Here is a 13,237-nt window from a genome sequence, read left to right on the forward strand (position 1 = left end):
ACTGTGCATTTACTAGTTGGTTTGTGTGCTTCTCTGCAGGTGTGTTCCCCTTCCTCTCCAGTACCATGGAGGCTCTGAACAATGGTGAGCAGATTCAGATCATCTTGGACAAAATCACTGATGCTTTGGTTCACTTTATCACCCGGGCCGGGCTCTCCCTGCAGCAGCAGTCTCGGCGGCTAGCACAACTCCTCCTCCTCCTCTCCCACATCAGGCACATGAGGTGAGCAGCACTTCTCTCCGACTTCACATCCCAGCCAGCTGGCAGCGCCTGCCGCCAGTTAGTAATGACGAGCTGTCTTAAGTTACAGTGAGGAGCGGGGAGCCACTGGGAAAGGTGCAACGAGCATGATATTGGAACTGAGGGCTTACAGCTGTCAGCTAGGCCAGCTACTGGGGGCCCTTGCCAAAGCGGCGGCTGAGCGATGCCTTATAAATCTTTTAAAAAAAATAATGGATTTAATAGGGCGGACACAGGATTAGTGTAAATGGGTGCTTGCTGGTTAGTATGGACTCTGCGGGCCGAAGGGCCTGTTTCCTAGCCGTGTCTCTCTATATGAGCGGCAGATTGGTGCAGCTGGTAGAGCTGCTGCCTCACAGCTCCAGAGACCTTGGTTCCATCCCACCTTTTTCCCAGGGTGGAAAAGTCAAATACTGGAATAGCTGAAGTTGAAACAGACAAAGCTTTAGGGAGATGTACGGGGCAGGTTGTTTTACCCAGAGGTTTTTAGTGAGTGTTTGGAGTGGGCTGCCGGCGGTGGTGGTGGGGGCGGATACAACAGTGGCATTTAAGAGACTTTTGAAGAGGCATATTAATATGCATGGACAGGTGCAATGTGGATTACGTGCAGGCAGATAAGGGTTGGGCTTGGCATGATGTTTGGCACAGGCATTTCCTGTACTGTACTGTTCTATGTTCTATATCTTCCATTGCATTTAACTCCCTTTGTCATCAACTGCAGAGATTTGTTTCCCACTGAGTTATTGGCACCCGATTACACTCACTTCTAGTTTAATTCCACAGTTTAATTTAAAGTAGGGGTCAAGGAAAGAGCGTTCACATCACGGCCCTGTTTCCACCACCACGCACAAGAAGCGACAAGACAGACACCATTGTGTGCAGATGCCGAGAAGTGTGTTTAGCTCTGGCTGAACAACTTCTAATCTTGTGTGTGGACTCGATAAGAAGAAGAATTTTATAAGTAAACTTTACTGCAATCTCAATATGGCCGGCTTTATTTCAAGGAAGCATATTGCAATTAAAAGATGATTTATTTTGAACAATTCTGCATAACTCAAGGAGAAATGTAGACCTGATGATCTGAAAACTTCTCCCCTTTTACCAATTCTTTGCTGTTGAGTTTGTAATTTACTTTTGGTGAAAGATCAGTCCTCCTTAGAGTTCCCGATCTACAGTATGTAAGTAAATTTCTTCTGGTGACCAGCAATGAGGTTGATCAATACTCGGGCAACCTCCAACAGCGGCTGGTCTGTAAAAATCATGCAGCATTTTTGGTGTTGTTGAAGAGAATTGGCAACAAGTTAAACAGTGATCGAAATGAAAAAGATAGCTGCAGATGCTGGAAATCTGAAACAAGAACAGAAAATGCTAAAGAGGCTCAGCAGATCAGGCAGCATCTGTGGAGAGGAGAACAGAGTTCACCTCTCAGGTTGGTCACCTTTCATCAGAACTGGGTAAAGTTCTGTAAATCAAAGATGTTTAAAGCTGCAGATAAAGCAATGAATGGTGAGATTAAAGGGAATGTCTGTGATAGGAGACTACGAGAGTCTGAATGACGCAAGTATCGGTGGCGCAGGCTGAGAGAGTGGTGAGAACCTTGTTAATCATGGCTGGTCTGACTGGAGGAAGTGCAAATGGGTTCATGTCATTCATCTTGTTTCAACCGTCTGCGCAGTTTTAAAACCTTTGATTTTTAACTCCCCAACTCTGACGAAAGGTTGACCTGAATAGTTAACTCTGTTTATCTTTCCATAGATGCTTCCTGACCTTTAGACTTTAGACTTTAGAGATACAAAGCGGAAACAGGTCCTTCTGACCACTGAATCCACACTGACCAGAGATTCACTGGTCAGTGTGGATTCACTCCGTACAGTAACACTACCATATGCATTAGGGACATAGGAGCAGGGAGGTTCTACTGCAGTTGTACAGGGTCTTGGTGAGACCACACCTGGAGTATTGCGTACAGTTTTGGTCTCCTAATCTGAGGAAGGACATTCTTGCCATAGAGGGAGTTCAGAGAAGGTTCACCAGACTGATTCCTGGGATGTCAGGACTTTCATATGAAGAAAGACTGGATAGACTCGGCTTGTACTCGCTAGAATTTAGAAGATTGAGGGGGGATCTTATAGAAACTTACAAAATTCTTAAGGGGTTGGACAGGCTAGATGCAGGAAGATTGTTCCCGATGTTGGGGAAGTCCAGAACAAGGGGTCACAGTTTAAGGATAAGGGGGAAATCTTTTAGGACCGAGATGAGAAAAACATTTTTCACACAGAGAGTGGTGAATCTGTGGAGTTCTCTGCCACAGAATGTAGTTGAGGCCAGTTCATTGGCTGTTTTTAAGAGGGAGTTAGATGTGGCCCGTGTGGCTAAAGGCATCAGGAGGTATGGAGAGAAGGCAGGTACAGGATACTGAGTTGGATGATCTGCCATGATCATATTGAATGGCGGTGCAGGCTCGAAGGGCCGAATGGCCTACTCCTGCACCTATTTTCTATGTTTCTATGTTTCTCATTTTACAACTTACCAAAGCCAATTAACCTATAAACCGGCACGTCTTTGGAGTGCGGGAGGAAACCGGAGCACCCGGAGGAAACCCACGCGGTCAAAGAGAGAGCGTACAAACTCTATATAGACAGCACCCGTAGTCAGGATCGAACCAGGATCTCTGGCTCTATGAAGCAGCAGCTCTACCGCTGCGCCACCGTGCCGCTCCCACCTGCTGAGACATTCCAGCATTTTCTATTTTTATTTGGGATATTTTTTTTTTTTAAAAGCCCTTGTATTGATCCTTTTTTTAAATTAACTACACTGAATGGAAACTGATCGAGTAACGTTTTTTCGTTTCCTCTGTGTATGCAAGTACTCAGTGAAAATGATATGAAATAAATACTGAATACTGAGTACTGAATATTCGGGGGGATATGTAGCATGTAGTGTGGCCGAATGGTGAACTGATTTTCTGCACAATGTGCTTTGTTCACCAGCAACAAGGGAATGGAGCACCTGTACAATATGAAGTGTAAAAACGTGGTGCCTCTCTACGATTTGTTGCTGGAGATGCTCGACGCCCACCGCATGCACACGCCAATGGAGAAGGCACAGCCCGGAGGAGGAACTGGCTCAAGTCCATTGAATAGAGGAACCACCTCGTCCACTTCTTCAATGTCGCTAAAGAAGACTGACGTGACTTTTGAAACATCCAGATAGGTAACTGATCCATGGTGCGCAGTATTAACAGAAACCTCCAACAAAAAAAACCACTACCTATGATCACATGCCAATGAAGCAAATGCCTCTGCAGCAAAATTATATAGCTTCAGCTTCATCTAAATAACTCTATACCATTACGAAAAATGCCCTACTGACTGAGAATTGGGGGTGCGTTAATGATGCAGGAACAGGATGTTATTTTCCTGCAGTTCTGTAAATGTTTTGTAATATTTCTGAAAAGATTGGCACAGTTCCAAATGCTCCTGCCATCAGTGCAAGCGACGCTCACCAGAACTGTAAGACAAACGCCAAAGGACTCGTGATGCATTGCCTTGTCAACGAGTACTGGGGAAGTGGAGAGGAGTTGGACACTGACAGTTCACCTCAGAATCCTAGTCAAATGCTGTGCGATTTTAGTTTGCTCATTCTGGGATGTGAGGGCTTGCAGGCAATTAGCTGTGGTGGTGAGTCACAGTGCTTGAACCACTGCAGACCACACGGTACGGGATTTCCCACAGCGCTGTTGAGTAGGGAATTCCTCGGTTTTTCTTGGCAACAAGAGGTCCTGGGTTTGGAACACGCTGTCAAAGAAACCATGGCCGTTTGTTGCAGTGCATTTTCTAGGTGGTATAAACCACAGTCATGAATGGTGGTGGTGGAGGGTCCGAATATTTTGGGTGGTGGATGAATTGGTTCCTACCGGATGCTGTCAAGCTCCTTGAGTGTCAACGGAGCTGCTATTATTCCATCATGTTCCTCACTTGTACCTTGCAGGTGATGGGAAGATGTTGGGGGTGAGCGACTGACTCACTGCAGTATACCCAAGTTCTGACCTGATTTTTGGAGTCTATTAAGGTCCCGCTTTGCCCTAGAATGATGATGGCAGCAGTGGTGTCAGCAATGGTGATGCCTTTCAATGTTAGGTGGAGGTACTTCGACTCTGTCATCTTCAGCATGTTCACTACTGACACTTAAGTTACTTGTCACTGATCAGATCACACCTGAATCTTTTTAAGATCCTCCTAGAGTCCGAGAGGCATCGAGGATGGAAACAGGACCCCGATCCACGTTGTTGTGGGATGAACGTATTTGAAGTGCAATGAATCGTAGTGCACTTTCCATAGCTCTAATAGGATAGCTGATGAGTGGATTGGAGGCAAAATGCCACATTGGTGCCTCGGGTGGGGGGTGGACAGTTTGTTGAGATACAGTTGCAACTATAGTGGAGATTTGAGGGAGGGTTCTGTTTTATTGTAATCTCATTCACTCATCTTCAACACCGCCCTTAAGAAGCAGAGCAGTCCAGCAGTGCTTTGCTTTCTGAATCCACTCTATGGCAACATTTGACTTAAGGGGTGCTCATTACTAAATTGATTGAGATGGTGTACGTGAGCATTGGAATGTTCAAAACAGCTACTTTGGTGACTGAATGTTCAGTCTTAGTAAATTAAATTATTCACTTTTAAATATTTGTCATCAGCAGGCTGCCTAATTGTTTACTTTTGACAATCACGATATGGTCTGTTCAGCAAGAACCAGAATTAAGACTTTTTAAAATAAAATATCAGTTCTTATAACTGCAATTAAAAGCCCTTGAGCATGTTTTTATATTATTACTAAAGTTATCTTTGGGACTGCTGGCTGAAGATGCTCTTCAAAACGTTTCCACCATCTCCAAAGTCCTCCAGGAAAGTAACCTCCTAAATCAAATAAACATAGGTATTAATTTCCTTACAAGACCCAAACTCCTGCAGGAAAATATTGTGAGCCCCAAATCCTACCACCCCACCCTCCCCAATGACACAATTGCTTTTATAAGATATAATGCAAAGGTTTCTTAGGAATGCAAATATCACGTTACAACATGGCTACCTGTAATGCCATTAATTTTTTTCTCGTATGCGAGATGTTCCCGTTGCTAATTACTGGGCCTGTGACAATGAGATCTGATTGGTTTGCCAAGGAAAATGCCTGATTACATAGTCATTTGTCACAGTTTCAAAACTGCAAGTGATTGAATCTTGCTTCTCCCCTACGAGTCACACAAGTCAGTGCTGTGCCATACTGAAGCTCTCCTGACTGAGAGATTAGTATCAAAGATCCTATAGCGGAGCAAGATAGACCACTCCTTCTAAATGCAATGGGCTGACGTGTAGTACGCAACAGAGCGGAACGTGGCCTTTTTTTCATCCATTTCAGTAACCCGACCCGACTCGCAGTGTAATCAACGTTGCGGGGGAACGGTTTGTGTTAATAAATTATAATTCTGAAAATGAGGAGAAGGTTTTTACCAAAGAGCTTTTATTTTTATGAGGATGTTTCCGTAACCGGCTTCCATCTCCGCACTAGTTATCTTTGCTCCGCTATGGGATCTTTGGTGCGGAGACGGAAGCCGGTTACGGAAATGGGGCCGAAAATTACCCGTGAATCTGCCCATGACCGTACTACGTCTTTTTCATCGAGTGATCTATCTTGCTCGCTATAGGATCTTTGGTTACTATGACACTATCACTCTGTGGATTATCTGTACAGACAAGATGAATATATTTCTATTGGTTTGTCGGAGTTTATACACTTTGTGAATAGAGCAATTTTTAAAGCATTTACAGACTTCTCCGAGGGACCTGCTTTGTACGTCTTTGAAAATAGTTTGCAAATCTCTTAACCTTTTCAAAATAAATGAACGAGGACATTCGTTGGGTTTTTGTACCATCATAGTTTATGCAAGGATTGCAATGTATATATCACTTTATATCTTTATTACATAATCTGAATCATCAGTGTATGAGTATTATTGAAAAGACAAAAAAAAACCCAGCAAACATTGATAATTCTTTAGGGGGATCGCTTAAAGTATCCCTTGTTGAAATGTGCTAGTGGTCTAAGATCTATTCTTTGTTGTTGCGTAAAGTAGAATTCATAGCAATGAATTAGAAACATAGAAACTAGGTGCAGGAGGAGGCCATTCGGCCCTTCGAGCCAGCACCGCCTGTTTACTGATTGAAAATGAACTATAGGAAAAACTTGCTCCAAATCTCCTGCATCGATCATCAGGGCCATCTGTATTTGGTCAACTAAAAAAAACAAGCTCCCCACAATGGCTGGTTCTAATATGCAAACTAACTACAGGAACCAAACACATGTTTGCATAGTGAGTGAGTTTCGACTATTCCAAGAGCCATCATACTCAACTGGTCCAGAAAATTTTGAAGAAAAAGGGTCTGCATTGAAACTCAACGGAAACTAACAAAGTGCACCGTGCTTACGTTGAATCCTGAATTCTGTGGATTCTGTTCTTACTGCATCACGCAGAGCAGTTCTGATCAATGGAGGAACATGAATTACTTTTCTTTAACGTTGATAGGGCTGTGACAATGGTTTATATGCAAGTCGAATGCCTGTTGACGAATCTTTCCCTGCATCCTCCATCATTACACAACTGTGCCACGTCCATACCTTGTATAGGAAACTGATGAAGTGCTTTTGTTCAAGAATGTTAATATGCATTATTTTTTTTTTAGCTTGTATTGCCTTTTTTCTTGCTTGTGATGCAATTCCACGTGTCCATCTGCAAAAGGGTGAATGTGAAAAGAGTGGATTTTCGGGGGTGAAGTCTATTGTAATAATTGAGTGATTCTCTCCACCGAAGCCCCGTCACGCATCCTGTTGGGTACAATGTGTTTGGACGCAGTGTTTCAACCTAAGAAAAAGGTGTGTTTTTTAAAAACTGCAGTTCTGTTTGATTGGAAAATCAAATGAAGAACTTGTAGGCCTAGTAAAACCAGAAGTCACTGCTGTGGACCCATGAATGACTAGTTCATGCCCTCAGCAGAGAGCTTGCAGTGTACCTGTACATTAGAATGTACAAACCATATCTGTAAGAGAAGGAAAACTCCATTCACAAAATTTGATTACAAGCCTGTGGTTTGTCAGTGCGAAGGACGTCACCAGATCGATCAGGCTAGTTGTCCCTCATTGCTGACAATACTGCACACTTGCTCACCAAGACCTGTTCCGGATCCACTGTAGCAGTTTTGATGTGGGTGGGGGGGGGGTATAACTGACAGACACAGCAATTGCTTGAGCCTAAATTTTCACCCAGCCAGCTTTCCGTGTCGTTAGCAGTAGAACAAGGCAATTATTCCCAGTGAAAGTAAGCAGAGCGGGTTTTTGTGGGTGTGGGGGACAGGGGAGCGAGTGGTGGGAAATCAAGGGAACGTTGCACGTACTTGTGCTTTCGTAAAGGAAACGGAGTCAGGAGGAGCACATTAAATGACATGGATGACTGTTAAGGATAAATTAATTTCTCCTGTTCATGCTTCACGACATGATTCATGCTACCTATAGCGGTGAAATGCTTGGACTACCTTTTGCCATGCACTACCTAGTAACTAATAATGGCCCTTTCTCCTTCAATCACCAAAGGGTCTGCACTTTGTAGCACCAAGAAAGTGTTTTGTAACAGACTTTTTTTCTTTCTAAATATGTTATTCCAGCTGACGCTGTATGTAATTTTTGTGTGATTTTAATTTAGGAAATCCTATGCATGTAGAATGATTTTATTTGCATATTGAATGGGTGAAATAAAACAGTGACTTAATGTTAGTTGTTACCGTGTTTTGCTTGGAACTCCAATTTTTGAGGTGTGAGCGCAGGGGGACACTGCGTTGCTGAAAGGTACTTCGATGCAAAACGGAGTGACTGCATTACGAGAGCCTTGGAACGGGATCAGCTCAGGGAGTGGTGGACAGAACACAATAGTGTGTACCACAGTTGTGTTAACACAATGTCACAATCTTCGAAGGTGACAGAATAAATCAACGAGCGTTGACAGATGCGACAGATAAAAGCAAAGATATTTATAAATCAAATGCTCTATCAATTCACGTAGATACTGTAAGAATGTAATTGTTCCATTTTTGATACATATGGCACTCTTGAACTCTGGAAAAGCTTAGGTAAGGGTGAAGCAGATTGCATGGTGCCAGGGCTTTACCCGGAGAGGCTGAGATTGTTCTTAAATCAGAGAAGAAAGATTTAAATGTAGAAAATGGTGATGTGTTTCAATGGAGGAGATAGTGACAACTGGGTTAAAGCCCTGTCCCATGGTACGAGTTCATTCCAAGAGCTCTCCCGAGTCTTAAAATAATCAAACTCGTGGTAAGCACGGAGAATTAACGTAGTGGGTACGTCGGAGCTCGGGGACGTCTCTTAGCGGCTCGTACCACTAAAGGCAGGTACTCGGGAAGACTCGCTAACGGCAGGTAAGCACGGGAAGACTCGGGAAAAATTTTCTACATGTTGAAAAATGTCCACGAGAGCCCCGAGTACCGACGAGTGGACATTATCGTAAATCTCCGAGTTCGAATCAGGGCAAACTCGGGAGAGCTCTTGGAATGATCTCGTACCGTGGGACAGGGGTTTAAGTCATGAGAGGCTAATATTATGGCTGTCAAACCTAACTGAGGTGAACAATTTCACACAGAATTACTGAGGGGTCGTGGAAGCAGAGTTACAGTAACATTCACAAGGGTTCTGGGCTTGTATTTGTAGAGGAAGCATTTCAAGGGCTCTGCATCGATAGGAGAAGCAAACTTGGCTGAGCGCTCTCTCAAAGGCGAACATGACGAGCTATATGGCTGCATATATGTTCATGATAAAGCTATATAACAGGGGAGAAATCCCATCCCTGCATTGGTTGTAATACTGAGTGGGAGAGTATTTTCTTCTACACACAAGGGCTGGTAAGTACACGGAAAAAGCTGCCAGAAGAGGTAGTTGAGGTAGATACTATCACAATGTTTAAAAAACATTTGGACAAGTACGTGGATAGGATAGGTTTGGCGGGGTATGGATCAAACGCAGGCTGGTGGGACTAGCTGGGGCATGTTGGTCAGCATGGGCAAGTGGGGCCACTTTCCATGCTTACATGACTCTAACTCGACGACTCCATGCCAAGGCAGGACCCTCCCCCCGAAGACGCACACCAAAGTTGGGCAGAAGCTCAGCAGTAACAACACCAGCACACTTGTGAAAGAAGCAGATCTTTAATTAGCAACCCAGTTTTCCACTGTACACCAAAAGAACCAGCTTTCATATTATTACTCTTCGGTCGGCAAGGCTGCCTTTCATATAGAAAAATTCACTGCAGATTTACCACCATCTGAGCATGCCACGATCAGACACTAACAGCAGTTTAAAAGGTGTGACACTACTCAAGAGGGTTCTTGCAGAGGTTAAATCAGCTCCTGATTCATGCCGGGATTGCTTCAAACGCCAGCTGCGAGGGCAAGAGATGGGGTGTTCATGGCTAGATTTATATTTATAATCTTATGTACACATCCATGCCCCAACAAAAACTAGTCAATTCAGTCTGTGGAAGCATTGGAGAGAAGTTGCAAGCAGCACACAGGTAATTCATTCAGCATGAGTTATAACACGGACGATAATAGCTTTAGCAAACTGTACATAAATAATGTCTTTGATTTTAGTTTACATCCAATTTTCGTCAGAAGTAGTTTTAAGTTCTGCCTCTACTCTGCTCAGTCCCTGTCAGAGTCATAACATTTGCATTGACATTTAAAGGGTTAATCTTAACAGCTCTTTTTATGTGTGTTCATTCCTAAAGCAAATGTTTTTCTTTTAAAAAGAACATGGAAAAGATATTTAAAGTTGATATTACAGGTCGTACTGAATCTGGAGCCAGGCGACTGGGAACGGCCGTCTTGCGTCCGGCCCGATGCTGGATGGCAGCCATCTCCCCCAGAGAGGTCTTGAAGGGCTGATGGCCCGAGCCAGAGCTCTGCGCATCTCCCCCTTCCCTCCCCAACCCCCTCCTCCTTGCATGATTCCGTCCTCGCTCGTGCTCTTGGGAATCATATGGGAGGAGGGCCGTTGGTGTACCTCAGCATGGGGTGGAAGGAGCGAGCAAAGTTGTTGGACATGGTGCAGCTGTAATCTTCCTCGTTCATGGGCACCAGGCAGGCCAGCGCCACCAACAGCAGCAACAGGAGCTGGAGGGGCAACGCTGCCCTGAGCACTCGTAGTAGGAAGGAAGGACTCTTCTGGGCTCTCTGCTCCTCAGAACGGAAAGAACCTCCTTGGTTTCCTGTGCTGGACCTGTATTAAGAACACAGCCAAGTCAAGCGTTAGTTGGCAACACGAGGCTCTTCAGACATTTCCAGCTGCCAATTTGTCTCAGTTGGACTACTAAAGCCTTGGGCCTGTCCCACTCGGGCGTCATTTGCGCGTCACGCAGCTGGCGAGCGAAGATTTTGTACATCACAAAATCCTGGGGCGCCGCGGCGACTGCCTACATCACCACACACCGTGCACGCGTAATGTGCACCATGCGAGCATCACGTGCGCGTCACGACATGCGCGTCGTGCATCGTGACACGTAAATGACGCGCAAGTGGGACAGGCCCTTAACCTTCAACGAAAGAACCTTGTGGGCTCTGGTGCATCTCACTAAAAACCAGGCCCAGTTTACAATCTACACGGCCATCACCCGAGGTGGGGAATGGCCAACACACACATACACACACCTTGGTCCTGTGGATCACCTTGGTGTGGAGCCCTGTGTAAACTTCAAACCCACTGCTGCTCCGAGCTGAAGGTGCAGGTTCGAGAGATCATGATTTGTGATCCTAAAGTGTAGGGGGGGGGGGGGGGGGCACAGTGGTAGGGTTGCTGCCACACTGCACCAGAAACCCGGGTGTGACCTCGGGCACTGCCTGGGCAGAGTTTGCAGGTTCTCCCTGTGACCGCGTGGGTTTTCTCTGGGTTTCTCCCATATTCCAAAGACGTGTAGGTTTATAGGCTTCTGTAAATAGTCCCCAGTGTGTCGGGCGTATAACTAGTGTATGGGTGACTGGATGGTGACTGGATGGTCGGCGTGGGCCAAATGGCCTGTTTCCACGCTGTATCTCAAAACTAAACACCAAATGTTAAATAACATCAAACCTAGAGGCTAACAGTCTGAGCATTAATCTGTCAAATGCTAAAAGATCAAGAATGATCAAACACAATTATAGGTTTTCTCATTTTCTTTGAACAATTTTTACGAGTGAAAAAGAATGTTGTAGATGGTTTCGACAGGTTCTTGCCCTTACCGTAGTACATGGCACTACAAATACTCTGCTGTACAATATACGGTGGGGAGATGCTGCTCCTTGAAGGTTTCTTGCAGCTTAGGGAGAGAGCGTATTATCAACCCTCCAACATTATACCCAGCTCTCACAACCCTTGGGGTACAAAACCTGCTCCATTCCCTGAAATGTTCCTGGAAATCCCCATTGACTTTCCTCCTTGTCTGATTGCAAAAGCAGTTCTCTCTCTCTCTCCGTAACACTGCTCTCTCTCCCCATCCCCGCACACGCAACAAGGGCAGAGTCCCTCTGGTCCTCACCTTTCACCCCACCAGCCGGCAAATACAACACATAATCCTCCGCCATTTCCGCCACCTCCAACGTGACCCCACCACTCGCCACATCTTCCCATCTCCCCCCATGTCTGCCTTCCGCAAAGACTGCTCCCTCCGCAACTCCCTCGTCAATTCTTCCCTTCCCTCCCACACCACCCCCTCCCCGGGCACTTTCCGTTGCAACCGCAAGAAATGCAACACCTGTCCCTTCACCTCCCCCCTCGACTCCATTCAAGGTCCCAAGCAGTCGTTCCAGGTGCGACAAAGGTTCACCTGTATCTCCTCCAACCTCATCTACTGCATCCGCTGCTCTAGATGTCAGCTGATTTACATCGGTGAGACCAAGCGTAGGTTGGGCGATCGTTTCGCCGAACACCTCCGCTCAGTCCGCAATAACCTACCTGACCTCCCGGTGGCTCAGCACTTCAACTCCCCCTCCCATTCCCAATCCGACCTCTCTGTCCTGGGTCTCCTCCATTGCCAGAGTGAGCAACAGCGGAAATTGGAGGAACAGCACCTCATATTCCGTCTGGGGACCTTGCGTCCTTATGGCATTAACATTGAATTCTCCCAATTTGGCTAGCCCTTGCTGTCTCCTCCCCTTCCTTAACCCTCTAGCTGTCTCCTCCCATCCGCCCGCCCTCGGGCGCCTCCTCCTCCTCCCCTTTTCCTTCTTTCTTTCCCACCCCCCATCAGTCTGAAGAAGGGTTTCGGCCCGAAACGTCGCCTATTTCCTTCGCTCCATAGATGCTGCTGCACCCGCTGAGTTTCCCCAGCAATTTTGTGTACCCTCTCTCTCTCTACGCTACTGAAGAGGGGATTTAGTTTAGTTTAGTTTTTGTCACATGGTGCAGTGAAAAGCTTTTGTTGCGTGCTAACCAGTCAGCAGAAAGCCAACACATGATTATAATCGACCCACTGCAGCGTTTAGAAGAAATGTTGCTGGAGGAGCAGAGATTAAAAAACGTGGTGCAATTGTAATGTGTGCTCATAGATGTGCTTCTGTGGCCAGCACGCAACTCGTCCACTGGGTTGGGTGTAGAAACATAGAAAATAGGTGCAGGAGTAGGCCATTCGGCCCTTCGAGCCTGCACCGCCATTCAATATGATCATGGCTGATCATCCAACTCAGTATCCTGTACCTGCCTTCTCTCCATACCCCCTGATACCTTTAGTCACAAGGGCCACATCTAACTCCCTCTTGAATATAACAAATGAACTGGCCTCAACTACCTTCTGTGGCAGAGAGTTCCAGAGATTCACCACTCTCTGTGTGAAAAATGTTTTTCTCATCTCGGTCCTAAAGGATTTCTCCTTTATCCTTAAACTGTGACCCCTTGTTCTGGACTTCCCCA

At 45.6% G+C, this 13,237-nt stretch overlaps 2 protein-coding genes across 16 annotated transcripts in view; one reads left to right on the top strand and one right to left on the bottom strand.

Moving 5' to 3' along the window:
- esr1 (estrogen receptor 1) overlaps window positions 1-3,488 on the top strand; it is a 141,451-nt gene extending 137,963 nt beyond the window's left edge. For both annotated transcript variants that reach the window (XM_033026167.1, XM_033026168.1), the window contains exons 7-8: window positions 40-223; window positions 3,232-3,488. In XM_033026167.1, the coding sequence (XP_032882058.1) occupies window positions 40-223; window positions 3,232-3,454 (407 nt within the window). In that variant the 3' untranslated portion in view covers window positions 3,455-3,488. The remainder of the gene's footprint in view (window positions 1-39; window positions 224-3,231) is intronic.
- A 5,997-nt stretch (window positions 3,489-9,485) lies between these two features.
- Window positions 9,486-13,237, bottom strand: part of syne1 (spectrin repeat containing nuclear envelope protein 1) — a 440,240-nt gene continuing 436,488 nt past the window's right edge. For 12 of the 14 annotated variants that reach the window (XM_033026154.1, XM_033026164.1, XM_033026166.1 and 9 more), the window contains one exon: window positions 9,486-10,576. In XM_033026154.1, the coding sequence (XP_032882045.1) occupies window positions 10,333-10,576 (244 nt within the window). In that variant the 3' untranslated portion in view covers window positions 9,486-10,332. The remainder of the gene's footprint in view (window positions 10,577-13,237) is intronic. The other 2 variants (XM_033026163.1, XM_033026162.1) reach the window with 1 other exon arrangement.

Source organism: Amblyraja radiata, chromosome 8 (assembly GCF_010909765.2).
Source record: "Amblyraja radiata isolate CabotCenter1 chromosome 8, sAmbRad1.1.pri, whole genome shotgun sequence".
Lineage (NCBI taxonomy): Eukaryota > Metazoa > Chordata > Chondrichthyes > Rajiformes > Rajidae > Amblyraja > Amblyraja radiata.